This window comes from Rhamphochromis sp. 'chilingali', assembly GCF_963969265.1.
Source record: "Rhamphochromis sp. 'chilingali' genome assembly, chromosome: 22".
NCBI classification, from domain to species: Eukaryota; Metazoa; Chordata; class Actinopteri; order Cichliformes; family Cichlidae; genus Rhamphochromis; species Rhamphochromis sp. 'chilingali'.
In genome coordinates, this window is record NC_137950.1 from 29,382,593 (window position 1) to 29,401,420 (window position 18,828).

At 43.9% G+C, this 18,828-nt stretch overlaps 1 protein-coding gene across 2 annotated transcripts in view; it reads left to right on the forward strand.

Annotated features, from left to right (window-relative positions):
- The window catches only part of grid1b (glutamate receptor, ionotropic, delta 1b), a 621,235-nt gene that overhangs the window by 344,284 nt on the left and 258,123 nt on the right, over nt 1-18,828 (forward strand). For both annotated transcript variants that reach the window (XM_080873797.1, XM_080873798.1), the window contains exon 3: nt 3,663-3,947. In XM_080873797.1, the coding sequence (XP_080729923.1) occupies nt 3,663-3,947 (285 nt within the window). The remainder of the gene's footprint in view (nt 1-3,662; nt 3,948-18,828) is intronic.

Here is an 18,828-nt window from a genome sequence, read left to right on the forward strand (position 1 = left end):
GTAGCGTCACATCTTTCACAGGGAGCCTGACGTCCACAGTTCTCAAGATATCATTTTCATTTTGGTTTTAATGGACTTTGACCTTCATTGTTAGCCCAATGTCAAAGCAGACCTTGAAGAAAAGTGTCAAGAAACAATATCGAATAATAAATCATACGACAGGACATGGAGAGATCTTTGCAATGCACTTGTTATTTGATTTGAGTTTTAGTTTTAGTGTAGCCCTCGGCCTTCTGGGGGCGTTTAGTGAAAACTGGATGTGCAGATTTCACGGAGGGGTGTTGTGCACGTATCTGTGATCTATATTTCATGTACTGTCAAAGTGCCTGCAGCTGAATCAGGTCCAACAGTAGAAACAGTTATGTGATAGAGCTCATGGATCACGCTGAAACCCCTGCGTGCTGTCCGTGGTCCTGAAACTTGACGAAGGTTCAAATCCACCATCTGACCAGAGCGTTGGCTGGCGTGGGTTACTCCAGCTTCCTCCCACAGTCCAGACACATGCAGGTAGTGGGGTTAATGTTTGAGTGTGTCTGTCTGTGTGAGCCCAGCGACAGACTGAAGACCTGTCCAGGTGTACTCCGCTTTTCGTCCTATCACCGCTGGGATAGGTGATAAGCAGAAGAGAATGGATGGATTTTAAAAGAACTCAAAAAACACATTTTTCCTTAAAGTTTATTAACATCAATGAATTCATCGTACTTGGAGGTTGGGAGGACGAGGCGAGGGGGTTGGCTCTGAAACCCTAGGTGCTGATCTGATTGGCTCGTGTCTTCACAGGATGGTTTATGAGAGCCTGTATTTTCTTCTCAATGTGTCGTTTAGTGTATTCTTTTTTTTTTTAATTCATATTTTTATTAAGGTTTCAAAAGCAGGCATTCACAATATGTACATCATGTAAGCATTCTTCATACTTAGGTTATCTGCCTTAGATACTGAAATAGTATTTTAATTTACATCCAAGTCATAAGGGAAGAATACTTATAACGATAGAAGTAATTGAAACCATCACATAATCCGAAAATCAAAAAACAAAAAACAAAACTAACAAACCTAAGAAAGAGAAAAAAAAAAAAAAGAAACAAAAAAAAAAGAAACAAAAAAAAAAAACACGGATGTGTTGGTATGGGGTGATCCTATAAATATATATACATACATCATAATTATTGGTTTGTAATAGTAAAATCTGGCCTATGAGGCGTGATATATTTAACCCAGTTTTCCCAATATGATGTAAATTTCTCCAGCTTGTGTTTAACAGAAGCTGTTATCTTTTCCATGTTATAAATTTCCATTGTGATTTCCATCCATGTACTTATGTTTGGGCTCTCTGGGGATAACCATTTTCTGGTGATATTCTTTTTACAGGCCACCAATAAAATATTTATTAAATGTTTATCATATTTAGGCCATTCCTGAGGTATATATCCAAAGAACATAGTCTTACTCTCGAGAGGTATTTCACGTTTAAAGATATCCTGTAAGGCATTATGTATTTCTCTCCAATAATCCCTCAAGATTGAGCAGTCCCAGAAAATATGGTAGTGATTTGCACTTTGATTTCCACAGTTCCTCCAACAAGCAGGGGGGTTATCATCATAATGAGACTTCTGAGAAGGTGTTATAAAGTATCTAATTAGGCACTTCCAGCCAAATTCCCTCCACTTTTGTGAGCTGGTACACATCCACTGATACCTCCATATTGCCGTCCATTCTTCCTCTAATATTTTTATCCCTCCTTCCTTCTCCCATTTTGTTCTAATATATGAAGTCGAATGTGGTTTCAAATCCATTAGACCCTTATAGAGACATGATACAATTCTATCAATAGTTTCTGAGTTATAGCTTTTTATAAACAGTTCCATCAAGCGTGTGTTTATCATTGTTACGTTTCTCATCTTCGTGTCGGCATAGTGCCTTAACTGCAGATATCGATAGAAGTCTTCTTTTTCTAATGAAAATGTTTTTCTAAGCATGTCAAAGCTGAACAATTTTCCATCCTTCATTATACTACACAGGGCTGTTATGCCCTTACCTGTCCAGTCCTTGAATCTAGAATCCAGTTCATTAGGTTTGAACTCTGAGTCGTAAGCACACCATTTAAGAACTGTAATATTGGTCTCGAGTTTATATTCCTTTATAATAGTTCTCCATGTTTTAAGGGTCTTTTTCACCCACATGTTATCAGTATTTTTTATATAGGTTTGTAAGTTATTGTCAGCTAGAGTTGCCTGAATAGGTATAGACAGCATTTGTTCCTCAATGGTTTTCCATTGGGCAGTGTATGATTGGTTACACCAGCATATTATTGCTCTCATCTGCGCTGCAAAGTAATAATATCTGAGGTCAGGGAGGCCCCATCCTCCCTTTTGCTTAGCCAGCTGTAGTGTTTTAAGGCGAACCCTTGGTCTTTTACCTTGCCATATATATCTAGATAACATTTTATCCCACTCATTAAATTGACTTTGGTTAATCTCTATTGGTAGGGTTTGAAATAGATACAAAAATCTTGGCAATACATTCATTTTAATAGAATCAATTCTTGAATTAAAACTAAAGAAAGGAATTAAATTCCATCTTACTATATCTTCCTTTATTTTTTTGTATAAGGGTAGGTAGTTCTGTTCAAATAGTTTTGTAAGATCTTTCGGTAAATTTATGCCTAAATATTTAAAACACTCCGTTTGCCATACCAGAGAGTAACTACATTTTATTTCTTCTGGTGGGCTGTAGTTATATGAGAGTAGCTGGGTTTTACCTATATTAATTTTATAGCCTGATAATTGGCCGTATTGTTCAAATGACTGCATCAGCTTGGGTAAAGAATATGCTGGGTGTCCAAGGTAAATCAAAATGTCATCCGCGTAGCAAGCCAGTTTATATTGTGTCCCTTTGATAAAAATTCCCTTAATGTCCTTGTTTTGCCTGATGGATTGAGCTAGTGGTTCCAAGTATAGTGCAAAAAGTAACGGTGACCATGCACAGCCCTGTCTAGTGCCCCTTTTTAGGGTAAAACTGTTGGATAGGCATCCATTAATTTTGATCCTGGCTGTAGGATTATCATATAATGCTTGTATCGTTTTAATAATCATATCATGAAAGCCAAATTTATATAGTACCCTGTAGAGGAACTTCCAATTGACACGTTTAGTGTATTCTTATGTGCGGGATATTGTAGTGTGTGCAGTATTCGCTCGGGTTTATTGGCAGTTGGTTGATGGTTGGACAGCTGAGCGGGTGGTCCTCACATGATTCCGATGAATCTGCCAGTAAAGCCAGTGAGGCCAGCCAAATTTTAACCTTTAACTTAGCCTTAGCAGAGTGGATATGTGGCCTGTTTAATCATCCGTACCGACTCTCCTGCCTGAAAAGCAGAAAGCAGGTTTAAGAGTTCAAAGTAGGTCAGGGCAGGGTGAACATTAGTGCTACCTGTCAGGCTTTCTTCTAGATTTATGTGGCCTAATTTTCAGAGCGGAAAGCAACAAGAGGTGGAGGCATTTTTTAAAATTAGAGCTGGGCTTCTGCAGGACTCTTTGCAGCCTTTGTGGTTGCTCCAGATTTTCAAATGTTTCTGGTTATGTTGCAGTTTATAAATATATAAGTTCATAATTTATAATTTGTCTACCAAAACTCACTTTTCCATTTTCCTTCCCCCCTTCCAGCCTGTGAGCTGATGAACCAGGGCATCCTGGCGTTGGTGACCTCTACTGGCTGCGCCTCAGCGAGCGCCCTGCAGTCCCTGACGGACGCCATGCACATCCCACACCTGTACATCCAGAGGAACAGCGAAGGATCTCCTCGCACTGCCTGCCAGTTCAACCCGAGCCCCGGCGGGCAGCGCTACACGCTGGCCGCCCGGCCGCCCGTACGCCTCAACGACGTCATGCTGACGCTGGTGGAGGAGCTGCGCTGGCAGAAGTTCATCGTGTTTTATGACATCGAGTACGGTGAGTGAGCGGATGATTATCTCGTTTTAAGTTCCTGTTAATGATCTTTGATTGAGCCACACAGAAAGCTTACAGCAGGGGTGGGGAAGTCCAGGCCTCGAGGGTCGTCGTCCTACAGGATTTAGATGTGTCCTTGATCCAACACAGCTGATTTAAATGTCCTGAAGTTCTCCAGAGGCCTGATAATGAACTAATCATGTGATTCAGGTGTGCTGACCCAGGGTGAGATCTAACACCTGCAGGACACCGGCCCTCGAGGCCTGGAGTTGGACACCCCAGGTTTAGGGGCATGAATGGAACTGTTGGAAGCTGTGGTCTCGTTTGGGATCAAACTGATCCTGATCCTGCTGAAATCTGTCAAATGTGGTAACGCTGCTGGTTATATGAACAGCTGCAGCCTCGTGGAGAACATCAAACTTCTCCACTTCCAGCGTCAGTGGCAGCTTTAATTGGCTCGCTTTCTCAGCTTTCTGCAAGCCTTGTTTAGTCTTCCAGTGAGAAGATTTGCACTTTTCCCTCAGTGATGGATTCGATGCTGTGGGATTTGCAGCTTCATGTGCTGATTTTTCCTCCTTAATGCTAAAACATCAGTGGAATTTTCCCCAAAAACATTGTATTATATTCTTGGAATCTGTTGGTAGTCTTATTTCTAGATGTCTGACTGTATTTCTTGCTGCTGCTGAGATGAGGCTGTTGGTATTTGAACTCTGCTGGGTGCCTGTTTCTCCTTTGGGTTTCAGCGGTGAGGATCCTTTAATGCCCTATCTCAGACCAAGTATCGTAGCGTGGGGCCACGGCTCCTTGATGAGTAACCTGCTCTTTTACACTGTGTGATACGTGCCTGGATTGCTCCCTCTGGCAGTCACAGCTACTCCATCTATTTTTGGGCTTCGTAATGCAAACAGCATCAAGCTGCAACGTTTGAGAGTGTGATCTCTTTATAGCCGGCGGTATCATTTTATTTCAAGAACACAAATAACCTTGTTCATCTGAACAAAAATGGATTTCAGTTCAAAACTCTGTTTCCAAAAGTTGCTTTCAGCTATAGCCTCTCTGCTTTTGTTTAACATTTACCTCCCGTTACTCACATGGGACGCATGTCGACATAGAATTGGAAAACCATTAGGAATAACTCCCGACTACTTAAACGATTTTCGATGTGTCTGCATCAGAATGCTGGAACAAAAACTTTTTTAGATCGACTCTGCTGCCCGCCGGATTTGTTTGGAATGGCTCGGTTGGACTGTATCTTAATGAAATCACATTAGGCTCAATGGATTTTTGAGCGTAATCAATAGAGGATGGTGGCAATTACAATATAAGGATATAGACAGATGCAGGCATTTAGCTTCTCGGATACTCTTATCCAGAGTGATTTAGAGTAAGTGCATCAGTAACTGCAGGCCAGGATCTGAATCCTTTATTAACGAACCGGCGACTCAGTGAAGAATGAGACCAAAAGGCAAACGTGCAGCTACACAGCGTAACGCAGCTGCAGGCGTGCTTTCTCAAATACCTGTTTCAAAACTACCTGCAGTATTAGCTCATACAGAAACTTCACAGACCTCAGAGATGGTGATTGGTTGGCTTGGTAGGTTCAGGGTGGTCAGCAGCGCTGCAGACCACGCCCCGACAGACACATTAACCAGGTGAAATAAATATTTATTCAGATATTTTGCAAATATTTATTTTTCATTTTTTTAGCAGTTGAGTGATTTTTTCCAATTATTTTTTAAAATTCAGGTCAAGGCTGCGCTACAGGCTGCGAAATCCCAAAGGTGATACAAGCATGACGGCTCACTACAGCTTTTGTTTGGTCTATGAATAATTTAAGTTAAACTTTTTAATTTTAAGAGTTCAAAATGTGTTCATTACATAAATAAAATAAAATTTTCTCTGTAGCACTTCATGGATTTGACAAGCAACACACTTTAGGTGTTTATACAAAGCATAAAGGAAAAAAGCAATAACAGTGTTTTCTTCATTTTAGATGCAAAAAGTATTTGCAGCTCCCAGTGTTTTCTTTTCCATGGAAACTGGGTCCAAACGGCTCTTTGGGTGCTAAAGGTTGCTGACCCTGGTGTAGACGATCCACTAAAGAATGGATTTAACAGACTTTTGCATCTTCAGAAAAGATGGGACGCTTTGTAAAATGTAAATAACAACCATGCTTACCAAATCTCATGAACGTCAGATCTTATAACACCACATAGAAAACTCATATTTCATACAAAATATTAGCTGAATTTGATGAAAGCAGTAAAATCTAAAATAAATAAATGTAATGGGGGCAGAAATGAAGTAGTGCTAAAAAGAAACAGCTGGACGAACATTTTTCAGCTAATTACGGTAAATTTTTTCACTTTAAGGATTTAATATGTTTTCTCCGTTTTATATAAAATATGATTTTATGATATTTGCAAGTCATTTGTCCCAACAGCTTTGGGTTTGGAACACCTCCCATCGTGGAGGGAGGGTTAGGGTTCAATACAGAAAGTCCTGCAGAGCGTGGAGCTGTCACAGGCTGCAACACGTGCAACCACCCCAACCTTAGCATGGCTGTCACGGTTGTGACTCTGAACGTTGCTCCGAGTGAAAGGTCTGCATTAGTTAGCGCACCGCGTGCAACTGGACGACGTGAAAAACTATTAGTGGATCATTTATAATGTTGTCAGTGAGCACGAGCTGTCGCCGCCTCTTCCTTTTAATAGCTTCCATATCACAGCAAAGCTCGGCGCCACAAAGCAAACACGGCGCACGTAACAGCCGGACACTTTGTGAAGACGCTGCACTCTGATGTTTTCATTATGATTTTGTTTGCTCTCCCTGTAATGTTGCAGCGTTCGGCTTATTGTTGTCATTTCTGCTGATCGCGTTGCTGCAGTTGGCTGAATAGTGGAATGAATGTGAGAATTCAAATAACAGAATAAATCAGATGAATAAATCTGATCAGACTCCATCGTCGGGGCTCGAAGTACCTGAACGGTAACGTTGGGGCCGGTCCTCCAGTTTTCCACACAAAAGGAAAAAACTGAAAGAAATAGAGCCACGAGTACAAAATCCCACCAGCCATGTGCCGGTGTTTCCGTTTTTTTCTTCTGCTTTTTGCTGTGAACAGTGAAGACAGTCAGGGGGTGTAAAAGCCCCGGTCTTTGGACAGATTTAACGGATGCCGTGCTCTGCTGCGAAGCTGCCCTGCAGCTCTGATATGAACAAGCATCAGGTCGAGCGATGAGAGCTCCGAGTGAACCTCTGATCCGGCTCGGGTCAGCGGGGACTCCCTCACAAAACAGCGCTGTCAGTGCCGAGCGCAGAGTTTGGCCGTGGCTGCAGGAGGTGAACGAATGGACGAGCTGTCGAGGATCACGCCGGCTGATGACATTATATGTGACAAAATGTAATAAGGCGGAGCTCCAAGGGGAGCAAAAGCTGGGAAAGCCATTAGATCTTGAGGACTGGAGACATGAGAAAGGAGTAAAAGCATGGGCGCAATTCAACCACAAACGGGCTGCATTGATGTTTTTGTTTTACCAAACTGGACTTTAGAGAGGACACAGGGAGACAGCTGTCAGTTAATTGCATCATGTTCTCCTGTTAATAACTTGCTGGATAACTGTGTGAAAGAAGCTGATGGATTTTCACTCCTCGCTGAACCAACCCAACGATTCCTCGAAGAGTTTCTGAAGGTTTGAGAAGCTTTCGGATTTCACTGATTTGAAAGCATGTTTGATAGTAGACGCATCATTTCACATGGAATGTTGTAACTACCATCACGTGAGGAGGTAAAGGTGTGCTTTGCTAAAATTGCAAAAACACTCTTCTCTCCCTCTGTAGTGGCACCAAGCCACGCCGGCTGAATCTATTTATCCAGGCTTTTAAATTCCTGCTGCTTCCACTCCAGCCTTAATGAAGTTATAGCACAGGCTGGCTTCTGTCCTTCCTCCAGCGCTGTAGCACGACATGAAGGAAAAGTATGGATAGCAGTGTCTGATCCGTATGATATCAAAGAAGGCTCCGCCTCCATCACCAAGGCCCTGTGTGAAACGAGTCAGGGTGTGTTTGAGCTGGAAATCATGCAAAGCTACTCTAAGTTTAACAGCATGGAGCTGGAAAGAAGAAAACAGAGGAAATTTGATTCTTCTTGCAGTTCTTAGAATGAACAAAGCTGTGAATCGCACTGCTCTGTCCCTTTACTGTAACAGCAGACTAATTCAGCTGTTCTCAGACTTTTTGGGAACATTACAGGGAACAACAGTTTTCCGAGGACCCTGTAATGACCCAAACTCTTATTTAACTGGCTCGGGCTTTGAATGGGTGCTCGCCAGCTGACTAATACGCCGCGCTGCACGACAGACATGTTTACTGCACTCTGAGAGAAGCCAGTTATTTCACGACAGATGGATGAGATGAGTCACCGTCATGTAAGAGTTTTGATTGGCCCAAAATAGGGGCCAGACTTGTAATAAACACAGTGTGACTGTTTTGGTGGCCGTGCACGGGTTGTGGATGTCGAGGATGCAGAGACATGACACGGCAGCGCTGTGAGCTCAAACTTTAGTAAATGAAACATGAAAGATTAGACTGGATGATAACGTTCACTCTGAGCTCTGCCGGCTTCAGACGTAACGTGTTGACAGATGTGACAGTGTGATGTTTCCCATCCACAGATTCAGTGTCATAAAAGCGTCTTTACAATCCTCTGTAAATGAATCTTTAATTGTGTCAATGACACAGCAGCTCGCAGCTCTTTAATCGGCCTGTTTGCTGTTTATTCAGTTGTTAAATGGAAGTGAAGAGCTCACTTCAAAGGTAGCTGGGAACAGCCTGTGGAGGATCTTTTAAGTGAGACAACACTGAATGTTTTCGGTGTTTGGTGTGGCGGAGACACGCTGCGCTGCGTGATCCCACCGCACCGCTTACCAATTAGTCGAGGCGGCGTCGGAGTGTGTGCGGAGCGGCTGTGTGCATATCGATCATCGTTACAGCGGCTGGACGTTTCTGGGTTTGAATTCAGTGTTTGCACGCCCGAGGTTTCAGCTGCGTCTCGTCTGCCTCACGCTTTGTGTTTTGTGTCTTTATTTCTAAGTTAACTTTTTGTGATGAATGAGCTGATTTCAGGCTTTGCAGGTTTATTTGCTCAGTTTATTCGAAAAGCTCAGAGATCCATTCGTACTTTTGTGGTTTATGTCTGTTCACCTGGAAGTGACGCAAGCCGCTGCTCACAGAGCTGTGAACGGTCAGCGGCGTCCAGCGGCGCTCTGGCTCAGGCTCAGAAGAGGCCAGCGGCTGGAGGCCACATCAATAAGTGGACCGTGCGGACTTTTCCTTTCTCTCTGATGTGACTTCAAAACCTTCAAATATGAGTGAACAGCAAATTCAAGGACGTGACGTGTAATCATCGCCCGTTCCTTCAGAAAAAATGGATTTTGGCAGAAGATTTCGGAGCAAATTGATGTTTACACTGCCATTTTTGAGCCTAAAAGAAAGTGGAATTGACACTTGGCACACGTTCAGCCCACACGTCCAGTGAGCTTTGCCAGACCGCAATGTTGCTCAGCCGCTGGTACGTTGTTTTCTGTCGGTAGTGCTTCCTCACAGTGCGCAGATTCCTCATCGCCGTCCAGCTTTTATCGGTTTTCCATTCAAACGTAATCGTCCTTTCAGAGGGCAGATTTGGTTTGCTACGCCACACGTGGAAAAAGACAGGCCTGCTCTCTGGACCTAATCACACACGCGTATTGATCCTCTTGTTTTCCTGTTGATACTAATCCTCCCTAATTTCTGTCAGTCTGTATTCTCTCAACCATTCATTGTTTCTCTGAAAATCTGTCCTTTCATGGATTTCATGTAACGTCTTTCGCTGGTGAACATCGCGCCTGAATATATGAGCAGCGCTGTAAAGCAGGACGAGTCCAGCAGAGAGGGAAGTGAACAAGAAGGCGAGAAAAGGCGAAACAAACAGACTACGACCCCGTCGAAGTTCGAGGACGAGTTTTGACGCCAACTTTGAACACGTGCACAAGTCTACTAACCCCTCTTCGTCTTCATCTCTTCCTCCTCGCTCTGCGTGACGTGCGAGGCCATTACGAGCGCGAGCCGAGCAGAGGAGGCCCATTTATTCAGATTAGAGGCTCATCGTTGAGGGATACGAGGAGCAGATGGGCTTTTTGGTTCGCTTGTCTGGCCGAGACCGCACCGACCGTCCGGGACTGTCAGTCGGCCGTGATGATGATTAAAGAAGCTCCTTGGCTCGCCTCCTTCCGCCCTCGCTTTTTTACTTTTTCATCCATCCGAAGCCTCGGAGCTCAAAAAAACGTCTCTGGTGCAATTTTGTCCTAAAGGGCGATAAGTAAGACGTTTGCTGCCTCGCAGCACAAACGTAGCCGTGGTAGGACGCTGCGTGGTGGAAGAATCGCCCTTCATGAGCCAGAATAAAGAGAAGACATTGTGCACTTTTTATTTTTGATAGCTGGGAGTCGTTTTTTTCAAATTCAAATTCAAATTTTATTTGTCACACACACAACCATACACAGTATGACATGGGGGTGAAATGCTTGTAGCTGTACAATGCCCGACCATTAAATGACAGAAGAAAAGTTTTACAATATTTACAATTTACAGTTTACTACAAAAATGTACAAATTAACTTAGGAATTTACAGTAAAGAATGTGCAAATAGCAGAAGAGATTATAAAGATTATAAAGATTATAAATTATAGGAATTATAGGATTATAGGAAATGTGTGGTGGTGCGTGTGGTGATGTGTGGGAGAGTCCAGTCCTACACCTGGTTCAGGGCCCGAATAGCCTGGGGGAAGAAGCTCCTCCTCATTCTCTCTGTTTTGGCCTTAAGGGAGCGGAAGCGCTTCCCAGACCTCAACAGTGAGAAGAGTCCATTGTTGGGATGGGAGAGGTCCATCATAATCTTCCTAGCTTTGGACTTGCACCGCTTGGTGTAGATGGACAGCAGGTCAGGGAGCTCTGATTGAATGATGCGTTCCGCCGAGCGCACCACCCTTTGCAGATCTCGTCTGTCCTGCTTGGTGCTGTTCCCAAACCAGGTGCAGATGTTTGCCAGATGTTTGTCAGGACGCTCTCAATGGTGCAGGAGTAGAAGTTCTTGAGCACCTTCAGTGGCAGATGGAAGTCTCTAAGTCTTCTGAGGAAGAAGAGACGCTGACGGGCTTTCTTAACCAGGGTGTTGATGTGACAGGACCATGACAGGTCCTGAGTGATGTGGACACCCAGGTATCGGAAACTGTCCACTCTCTCCACTGGCGTGCCACTGATGATGAGGGGTTTGTAATTCCTCGCCTGCTTTGTAGTGAAGTCCACGATCAGCTCCTTAGTCTTGCTGATGTTTAGGAGGAGGTTATTCTCCTGGCACCAGGTCTCTCTTTTTCCTGAGTATTCTTGGGCACAGACGACTGCTGCAACACGGGGAGCAAATAAACATAAAACAGGTAGAAGATCTCAGTGAAGATGAATAATTAAAGGTTATTAGTCTCCTGATGAGTTTTTAATAATCCCACTGCACTCAGGCAGCATCCTCATCTCCTGTGCTCCTGCTGGGTAACTGCATCCACCCAACGTTTTCAAATTTCATCATTTAAAAATCATTTTTTACATCCTATTAATTTTTTATTTATTGATGTAAGTTAGTGCTGAAGCTGTTTTCTGTAGGTTTTTATTGCATTAATATTTAACTAGACTGGTTTATCTGTTATTATTTTACCTGCACATACTTCACCCCCTGTATTTCCTCAGATGTCTTCATTTCCGTATTCTTAACATTTACGTTAATATTTTATAACACAGCCTGCGACTTACAGCATAATTCTCCTGTAATTTAATGGAACGTCCCTGCACGTTTTTACAAATTGCAACGTTTTATCAACACATAATAAAGTTGAGTCTGTGTGGGAGACATTTCTTAAAACAAATATTAGCGCAGCCGTGCGGTGTTGACATCGTTTCCCTCGTAGCTTCAGTGCAAATGTGCAGCTGGGCATGTGTTCACAGTTTCACTTCCCTCCCACAAAACTTCCTCGGGGATCTTCTGCTCCTCATCGTGAGCTGCAGTGGCCAGCCCGGAGCTTCCAGCATGATGTGAGGAGCCAGATGAATTCCCTGCTGGAGATTTCTCCAGAAGCTGAGGCTGCTGTGAAGGCTCTGCAGCAGCAGCCTAAACTTCTCCACTGGTGGCCACGTTTGGAAGCCAACGCAGAAATGAAGTTGGTCTGGTCTGAGCCGCTGTGGGGACTGCAAACAGCGTGAGGGCGTGGGGGCTTCCCATGATGCACCGAGTGCTTCTTCTTCACTCACTCTGTGTTTATAGACAGTGAATCGTTAGTTATTGTTAATCTCTGGCTCGCTTCCACAGCATGTCTTTATCCTGTCATCCTTCTCTCACCCTCCCTGAGCCTGGTTCTGCTGGAAGTTTCTTCCTGTTAAAAGGGAGTTTTTCCTCCCCACTGTCGCCAAAGTGCTTGTTCATAGGGGGTCATATGATTGGTGTCCAGAACGTAATGAAACACAGAGAGGCGTCATCATCTGACATCATCATTCATGTCTGATCATTTACCGCAGCTTCTACCTGTGAGGCCGCGGCGCTAACAACCAGAGACGTCATATCTTCAAATCGATGTCACCTCGTTTTGTCCTTCATTGCTTTGTTTCCTACCGTGTTGGTCCATTTGCTTGACCGTAAAGGCCACAGTGGCCCCGTGGATGAAGCATCACTCAATCAGGACAGAAATGTCTCGTCACAGGAAAAGATTTTTAGGAAGCAACTACATGGTTAGTTTGGTGAGCTCGCCCTAAACCCCACGCCGAGTTTCACAGCAGTGATGTCAGTCATGTGTCTCAGCACCTCACCTCTATCACAATAATAATCTTTCTGCTTTACTGTGTTTTATTCTGCTCCGATACCTTCAAAGTGAAAGAAGGCGTTATTTCTTTACCAGCGTCGTACGGCGTCTGCTTCCACTAAACTCCTGAGGAATTTCACACTTCTTCTCTGCGGTTACGCATGTTTGCTCGAGTTTAATCAGCAGCGTCTTTAAAAGGGAGAGCGTCTTCATCGACAGAGGAATGATGAAAAGACTACATGTTCCAGCCGCTGCAGAGCGAGGAGGGTCATGGGGTTATTCATCAGTGAGAAGTACTTTGTGGGAGATTGACACTCCTGCGAGGGCGATGCTTAAGAAAAGGTCAGAGGTCAATAAAATCATTAGGATTTATTCAACCAGTGTATCCAAATAGCATCTGACTTATTGAAAGTTGCCTTGACCTCGAGAGTTTATCCAGCATTTACCACCACGGGGTGAACGAGTGCAACATGTCAGAGTTTCTATTTCTCAAATTCAGAGTAACGACCTGAAAAATGGGGTATTGCAGGTTTTCTAAAGCCCTGCTGCTGGCAGAAGAAAGGATGTGGAGATAAAGACACACACACACAGCACAAGAGTGGACGATTGATTTCTGCCCTTCTACGTGGGTATCAATATGGCCGGCGTTGCATGGCTTCACTGAGCGTGACGCAGCAGCTCAGGCGCATCAAAGCTGCAGACTCCAAATGTCACGCTGGCCGCACACCGGCAGGCCAAGCGCACGGATGGACAGCCGAGCTGCAGTGCGCTCTGGGAAACTGTGTTTTTCATCAACACCTAATCAGAGGCAGCTGTCAGGCGGAACAGACGGCCGTCCCGCAGAGAAACGCTGATAAAGATATCGACAGAGGCCAGAGAGCGTACGTGTGTGTGGGAGGGTAAATAAGCACACTCACCTCTTCTTTTCTTTTCCAGTGTAAAACACCTCCGATAGAGGCCAATAAATTGTGGAAAGTATTTCACGGGGCCACACAAGCTGCTGGCCAGAGGAAAGGAGAGAGGAAATAAAGAGACTCGAGCTCATTTCCAAAAGCAGTTTCTGTAATTGAGGTAGCATAAAAAACATTCCCCGTGGACCGCCGCTCAAAACGAGATGCTAAATATAAAGTGAAACCTCGGCTAACGGTTCAAAAAGATGAAAAACGGACTTATTGAGGTCCTAAAAGACATTCAGACACATTTCAGTCATTACTGCAGAGTCGATGGAGCACTGTGGATAAAATAGACCTCTACCTGTGCTTCACGCGGATGACTTCACCTGGCCACTGTTTAAACTAACCCGACTGGCAGAATCTGGCTTGACTGGTGATGTTGACTCTCATTGGCTGCACTTGCATTAACAACTGTGAGGCTCATCCTGAGCCCACATGTGTGGACTTTCACATCTCAGTATCATTTTTGTCCCCTCAGTTTTCCACATGCATTCATCCTCTGTGTGCTCATCACTCTGACAGCCACCCTGTCTTTCCACGGAGCGCTGCACAGTATAAAAACACAGCACTGAGAGTAGCAGCTGAAGTTGGTACAACACTGATTTGTTGCTTTGCTGTTCTCCAGGCTTTGTAATCATTTACAGGATGGAGATCAGCAAAGAGGAACAAGCTGCACATTAATGTTACGGCTTATTTGCAGCAAAGACAAGACGAGGCAGCTGTACAGCAGCAAAAATGCTGACTGGCACACTTAAATAATAAGTCAGATGGCGTTATGTTTTCTTCTTATCAGCATATCCCATTACACAAACAAAATCAGCAACACTATAATCCTACTGAGAAGTATGATGTAGCTCATTTGTCTGTGCTGTAAATCTCCATTATTGTCCAAAGTCAGGCTCGTCCTTGGGCCTCTGAGCCACAACATCGAGCATGGAGACTGGCTGAGGTTCACGTGTGAAAGTGTACAATCTGTGGGAAAGGAAAATGATTTGCATGTGTCCGAAACTACGGAGCCCCGCAGGGGACATGGGAGAAAAAAAAATTAAGACGGACTTTTGCGAGATCTCGCAAAACAAACTCGGGATCTCGCAAAAGTTTTAGCCGCATTCTTCGGACGCCGGCTCGAAGCCGACCGGGAGGTCGAGGCACGATGTGCCGGGAAAGCGGTGTTCCTCCCGGCTGTAGTAGGACTCGACCTCCCGTTAGCTCGAAGCTAACGGGAGGTCGAAGGCCGAAGAATGCGGCTAAAACTTTTGCGAGAACCCGAGTTTGCAAAAGTCCGTCTTAATTTTTTTTTCTCCCATGTCCGCTGCGGGGCTCCGTACGAAACAACCTCGAAACTCATCAGTATTAAAATCCCTCCCTGCTTTGTTTGACCTGCAGTACCACACAGTGACCACCAGGTTTCATCTGTTATCAGATCTTTTCTTTATTGCCCCGGTAACTCCTGATTGGTGGATTTTGTGACTTTGTTGTCCTTTATTCTCTCTAAATGACCCCACACTGAACTAGTCACATAAATATTACCTAACTATGACAGCACCACTGAGGGGACACTGGCTGACAGATTAATACATTATTGGCTTTGAAATTTAAATAAACAAAAAAAGACAAAGAGAACATGAACTCAGCGTCACTCAGTGGTGTTGCAGGCTTTATGTGGCTCTTGATTTAAAAACAGAAGGTAAAATGACACCAGCCTCATCTGTACAAACAGTAAATGAATGACAGTGTGTTTGCTCTTCACAAACGGAGCAGGAAAGTGAGCGTTAACAGTCAGCGTGTTTCCTCTTCAGTGGATTCAAGGCGATGGCGGCTCGTGTTTTCATTGTGCCGCGGCGCCGTGCGACTGAACCATACTGCGCACTTCTGTTGACATTTTATGAATGTTTCATCACTGACAAGAATGATCAGATGAACCGCAGCTCTCCAGAGTACTGAGCTCTCTATCCAAGCAAAAGTGCCTGAAAAGAATCAGATTAAAATGAAAATGATTAAAGTATAAAATATTCAAATGCGGAGTTACCGGGAGGAACGAGGAGAGGAAAGAGAGAGCGCAGTAAATTAGAGAGAGGTGAAAAGGGTAGAGTGGGAGGGGAAACAGGGTGGATTAGCTCCAGACAGCGTGAAGAAAGCTGCGCCCGAGGCCCATCGCTGTTAGGATGCATTTATGTCTCGGCCTCCTCGTACAGCTTGTTTGCATACCGAGTGCGCTCTCGCTTAAACCTGTGTGGCTGTGCGAATTCTTCTGTGTGCTTCATCCATACTTTGCATTAAATTAAAGGACTAAACCAAAGCAGTGAGCAGGTTGTGGTTACTGCTCAGCCTTCACTGCCTCAGCTTCATCGAGTCAAAACAAGCTTTGAAGATTTCACAGCAAGTGTTTTCAGCTCGTCTCAGTCCACATCCTTCCTTTGCTTCACATGCTCAGAAAATAAAATGGCTTGTACTTTCTTTCTGTTTTCCATATGGAATCATCATCATCAGGGGGAAACACTGAAATAGGCAGGGTATTGTCCTGTGAGCCTATCCCAGATATCAGAGGGTGAATGGTGGGGCAGCAGTCTATCAAACAGCTAACGCAGAGAGACAGACGACCACTCGCACTCACTCCTGCTATCGTTGCACTGTCTTTAGAAGTCATCGTGTCCGGCTCTGGCAGTGCTCGTCCTGTTCCTCCTCACACAGGAACATACTGGTCCTGTTGCTGGGTTCTACACCCCCGTCCTCTCCTCACCATCTCCCAGTATCTCATACGTACTCTTCAGACTGTCCCGGGAGACACAGCATGTATGGACGCGCCATCCTGGGGGCGCTGGACTTCCTGTGCAGCCTGCAGGTCTCGAGAAAAGCAGCAACAGAAAGCAAAGCTGGAGAAGAATCACTCAGAAGGGTTAACGTGAGGGCAGTGCTCTGTGGACACCACCTGCTAAAACAATCCCTTTGTGGGTTGTTGCCTCTCAGGTGCACCTGTGGTCACTTGTTTGCACCGAAGCAGCTGACGATGGTCCGTGCTTCTAAACTGATGTCGATCCCTCAGATTTAACTGGCTTTATTGGATATTGTGATGACTGAGTGTGTTTGAGATCATTGATAAACTGACCAAAAAGTCATTTTGGTTATTTGCACATTTATTAGCATTTAAACCGAACCAAAAGGAGTGATTTTTCAGGGGTGAAGAAATGTGACAGAAAGGGAAATAATGCTTATTCCCACACAAAACTCTTACTGGGAAAATCTCTGTCTCTCTTCCACAGCATGTCTTTATCCTGTCTTCCTTCTCTCACCCCAACCAATCACAGCAGATGGCCCCGCCCCTCCCTGAGCCTGGTTCTGCTGGAGGTTTCTTCCTGTTAAAAGGGAGTTTTTCCTTCCCACTGTCACCAAAGTGCTGCTCATAGAGGGTCATATGATTGTTGAGTTTTCTCTCTATGTATTATTGTAGGGTCGACCTTACAGTATAAAGCACCTTGGGGCGGTTGTTTTGATTTTGCGCTGTGTAAATAAAGTTGGGATCCAAACCAAAGGGAGACGTCAGCCTGCGTTTTATGCAGAAACACTGTAGGAAGAAGCTGTGTTTGGAATAAAGAGAGATTATTTTGTGAGAGGAAGAAGAGGAGTAAATGTTTTGAGAATAAAATGAGTCATTAATCTATTGTTTGGCTTCGAAAACTGACTCATTTAGACAAAGATTATCCCTTTATAAAACCGCATGATATTGAAATTTCATTATCCGTGTTCAAACAATTTCCTTTGTCTGTAAAGATGAACAGAAACAGTTCGAGCACATCAGATCTGAGTCCCGTATGTTGTACAGCAGAGGTGTGGACTCGAGTCACATGACTTGGACTCGAGTCAGACTCGAGTCATTAATTTTATGACTTTAGACTTGACTTGAAAAAATGTTCTAAGACTTGTGACTTGACTTGGACTTTTACACCAATGACTTGGGACTTGAATTGAACTTGAACCGGTTTACTTGAAAAGACTTGATATTTCACCCCAAATATAAAATTTAACATGCATATTATATAGAGATTGAAAATGTGACGTCATTCACGGGTAGAACCGCAAAGGATTCTGGGAACTCGTGGCAAGCGGTACTAGCGCACGCAGGCTTTCAATTAAAATCAGTCACACAGCGATAAAAAGAAACACAAAAATGTCAAGAAGCTGTTGTATTATTAACTGCAATAGCCGGTCGCATGACAGCCACGGGAAGCCGACGGGTAAAGAGATCGGTTGTTATCGGATTACGTCGTTGAAGAGAAATTGTTCGAGCCATGTTTCCAAAGTAACAAAGACGCGACGGATGGCCTGGATTGCAGCCATTCAAAGATCAAATATAACGTCCCAGAACACTCCAGCTCACAGGTTAGTCTGCTCCAAGCATTTACACGAAGGTCAGTGTTTTTTAGTAGTTAATACGTCACTTTCATAACATAACTGGTGATATAGGTTACAAGCAAGTCTGGCGCTGAACAGAAATTGTCGCGCTATGCTCCTTTATTTATTGTGCATAAATAGTGAATTGTCCTGACACAATATTGTGTTTCGCTTCTGTTATTATGGTACACTGATAAAAACATATACTTTTATTCACAGGATAAAACAGTTTTTTTGTATCACCAATTGTCCAGTACGATTACAGCATACAGTATTATTGTCACTGCTACATTTCTGTGATGCTACCAGAAATTATTTCCACTACTAATTAATTACCGTTGAGCTCAAAGGTCCTATTAATAAACGGTTAAGGAATGTGTATTTATGACGACGATTTGTGAGACTGGTAAACTTATGATACGTACGATGGTCTTTACTTTCTACACGGTGCATTTCAAGGTCCCTGTACCCATCCGTCGGTAAACTGTACCTGGGCTTGTTGCAGTGACCGGAAGTTACTAAACTTCATGAGTGTGTGCACTCACTCCAAGAACCGTATAATTATAAATATGCATATAAATATGCTACGATGAGATAGCTGACTTCATCTAACTAGCAAATGTTTTCCAGGCTACGTTGGTGATACAGTTTTTTTTAATGTGTATGATA